General features: G+C 31.8%; 1 protein-coding gene across 1 annotated transcript in view; it reads left to right on the forward strand.

The window, feature by feature from the left end:
- The window catches only part of AP3B1 (adaptor-related protein complex 3, beta 1 subunit), a 328,165-nt gene that overhangs the window by 29,364 nt on the left and 296,154 nt on the right, over positions 1-2,647 (forward strand). Inside the window, 1 exon segment of the mRNA XM_011996198.1 lies at positions 2,200-2,279. Coding sequence (XP_011851588.1) covers positions 2,200-2,279 — 80 coding nt within the window.

The following is a 2,647-nucleotide window of genomic DNA, read 5'->3' on the forward strand; positions in this document are numbered from 1 at the left end:
GTTTCTCAATGTGCTTATTCTAAATTTTGGTACCTATCTCCTCATGGTTTAGTAACACAAATTTGTGAATTGGTAATGATTCTTGGACCAGACTTTCTCAGATGATACTTTGAGTAGCACTGATATAGTGTACAGTACTACATAGTCTTAATTTTCCCCTTAATTTATGTTGTCTTTAGAAAGAGTAGAAGGTTTTAATGAGTTATGGATTATAGATTTATTAAAAAGAGAGGTAATTTACACTACATAAAAACCCTAACACTTCCCTAGTTCTTATATATAACCGGTAAACTTTATTTTTCAGTTATAGTTACTAGTTCATTCTGGGGCTAAAATAAGAATGACTTTCCTGGTAATAGTAAGATTTGCCTTAACCCTTCAGTTATATATTCTCTGTCCTTTGAAACTTAAAACTGGCCTATTTTGAACATGAAAGGAAAAGTTATACCATTTAACACCACAAGATGTCACTTATGTAAAAATAAAGTTGGTATGCTAATACTCAAAGCTAGAAAGCCACAGGTAACTAGGTAAGTGAAGACACAGGTAAATTAAAAATGTATATGTTTGAAACAACTATTGGTTTGCAGCAAAGAGTTGAGGAAAATATTGCTAATTCAGCATTATTTTGACTCAAATATTGATATTTAGCAAAACAATTGGTATCTAAGATTTATGCAGTAATACATGTTAACCGGTCATATTTGAATCTACGTAATGAAGAAGGTAGACCTAAAAGAACTTAATAAAAGTTAATATATTTTGAAGGTAAAGTAGGTGTTACGGTATTAACTTTTCTAAATCTTTACTGTTCTGGTGACAGGCAAAGAGGAATTTAGGAAGAAACATGTAATTTATATCAGAATTTTAAATAGATCCTTACGACATATGTGAGAAGTTCAACATTACATCAGGTTGAAACAGTGCCTAGGATTTTTCTTGTCTCTTCTCTGAACCTCAGAGTTATTAGTTTCTCTGCCTGTGTTAATGCAGTATTTGTTGTTGAAGACTAGCTTTTCTGTTAAACATGAAGAGCAAAACCTTTAGCTTTAATATTGAGATTCTGTTTTCTTGTTTTTAGTTCCAGAGAGCAGGTGCTTGTTCTGGGCACTCTGGGAATTTGGGCTTTAGATGAGCAAACCAAGTTTCCATTAGCTTACGAGTAAGACTATGCCTGGAATTAGAGGTTGGGCTGTTCTAAAAATTGACACTTCATTCCTCTTCATTGGTCACTTCTCTCTCCAGATAAAACTGGTAGAGGAGAATAATGGGACACTTTTGGGGAACAGAAAAGGGGAACAAGCAGGAGAAAATTATTTTCATCGTTTTTTGTCATGTATGTGTGTGACCACATTTCCTTTCTCTTTAGTTCCTATCTAATTCTTTTTTTTTTCTTACCTAACTTCAGTAAGATTTTTTTAAAGGTTTCTTTTAGGGTTTAGGATTTTCGTTATAAAAGTATACATAGTCATTAAGTAAATAAGGAAAATACAGCAAAAAGCAAAAGAACAAAATACAGTCACATATATGGTTAATTTCTCTCCCTTTTCTGTTACCTGTGAAATGTGAAAGAGCCTGAAAAGTTTTATGCAGGGATCCTAAATTCCTTAAGGTGAACATTTATAGTATGTTTAATAGTCGTATGTTCTCCGAGACAGTTTTTATAACTGCCTCTACTGTTTAAATATTTTCAAGCTGTATTTTTAATTAGGAAGAAGTAGGTGTTTTAATTATTTAATTGCATTTTGTCTTCACTAGTGGTCACCATTGCATTTAATTTTATCAGCTGTTTGGAAAGTAAGGCTCATTTTTTTTTCATAATAAATTTCATTGCCTTTATTCCTTTTGAAAAAAATGTGCTTAGCTTTTACTTTTTTTTTTTCCTTGCAATGACAGTTTGTAACATTTAACGCTTGTATTAGTTTGCTAGGGCTGCCATAACAAAATGCCACAGACTGGGTGGCTTAATCAGCAGAAATTAATTTTCTCACAATTAGTGCCTGGGAGTACAAGATTAAGGTGTTGGCGGGTTTGGTTTCTGATGAGGCCTCTCTCCCTGGCCTGCAGATGGCGACCTTCTTGCTGCAGTTACTTAACATTGCCCATGATATTATTTCTAATTCTTATGAAAATGATGTATTTTAAGCTACCTATTATAAAAATCAAAGTATGGATTTTTTTCCTTCTCTTTTGTAATAGGAATGAAGATCTAAAGCAAATGTTAGAGAGCAACAAAGATTCTGCTAAATTGGATGCTATGAAGCGGATTGTTGGGGTAGGTAAAATACTTGTTTACTTCAATTTTGGAAAAATGGACAAGCAGTGGTTATACTATATTAAATATATATATATTAAATAATATGTTAAATACCAAGTCTAATATTCTATTTGCTGTTAATATTAACTTAGAATTTCCTGTCTAAAAATGTTAAACAAAAAAGTACATTATTGAAGTATCAAAAATCAAGAAACTTAGGTTTTAATTTTATCTTTTCTTTGTTTTAATTTCCCTGTATCTAATTTCAAGGTATTTCTACTATGAGAATGAGGTATTAGTCATTTTGAAGACAAAATAAGATGATATACAAGCCTATTTTGACCTCCTACAAAGAGGGATACTAAAGAATGATTTTTTGTCCTTTCACAG

This window comes from Mandrillus leucophaeus, unplaced genomic scaffold (genome assembly GCF_000951045.1).
Source record: "Mandrillus leucophaeus isolate KB7577 unplaced genomic scaffold, Mleu.le_1.0 Scaffold114, whole genome shotgun sequence".
Classification (NCBI taxonomy): Eukaryota; Metazoa; Chordata; class Mammalia; order Primates; family Cercopithecidae; genus Mandrillus; species Mandrillus leucophaeus.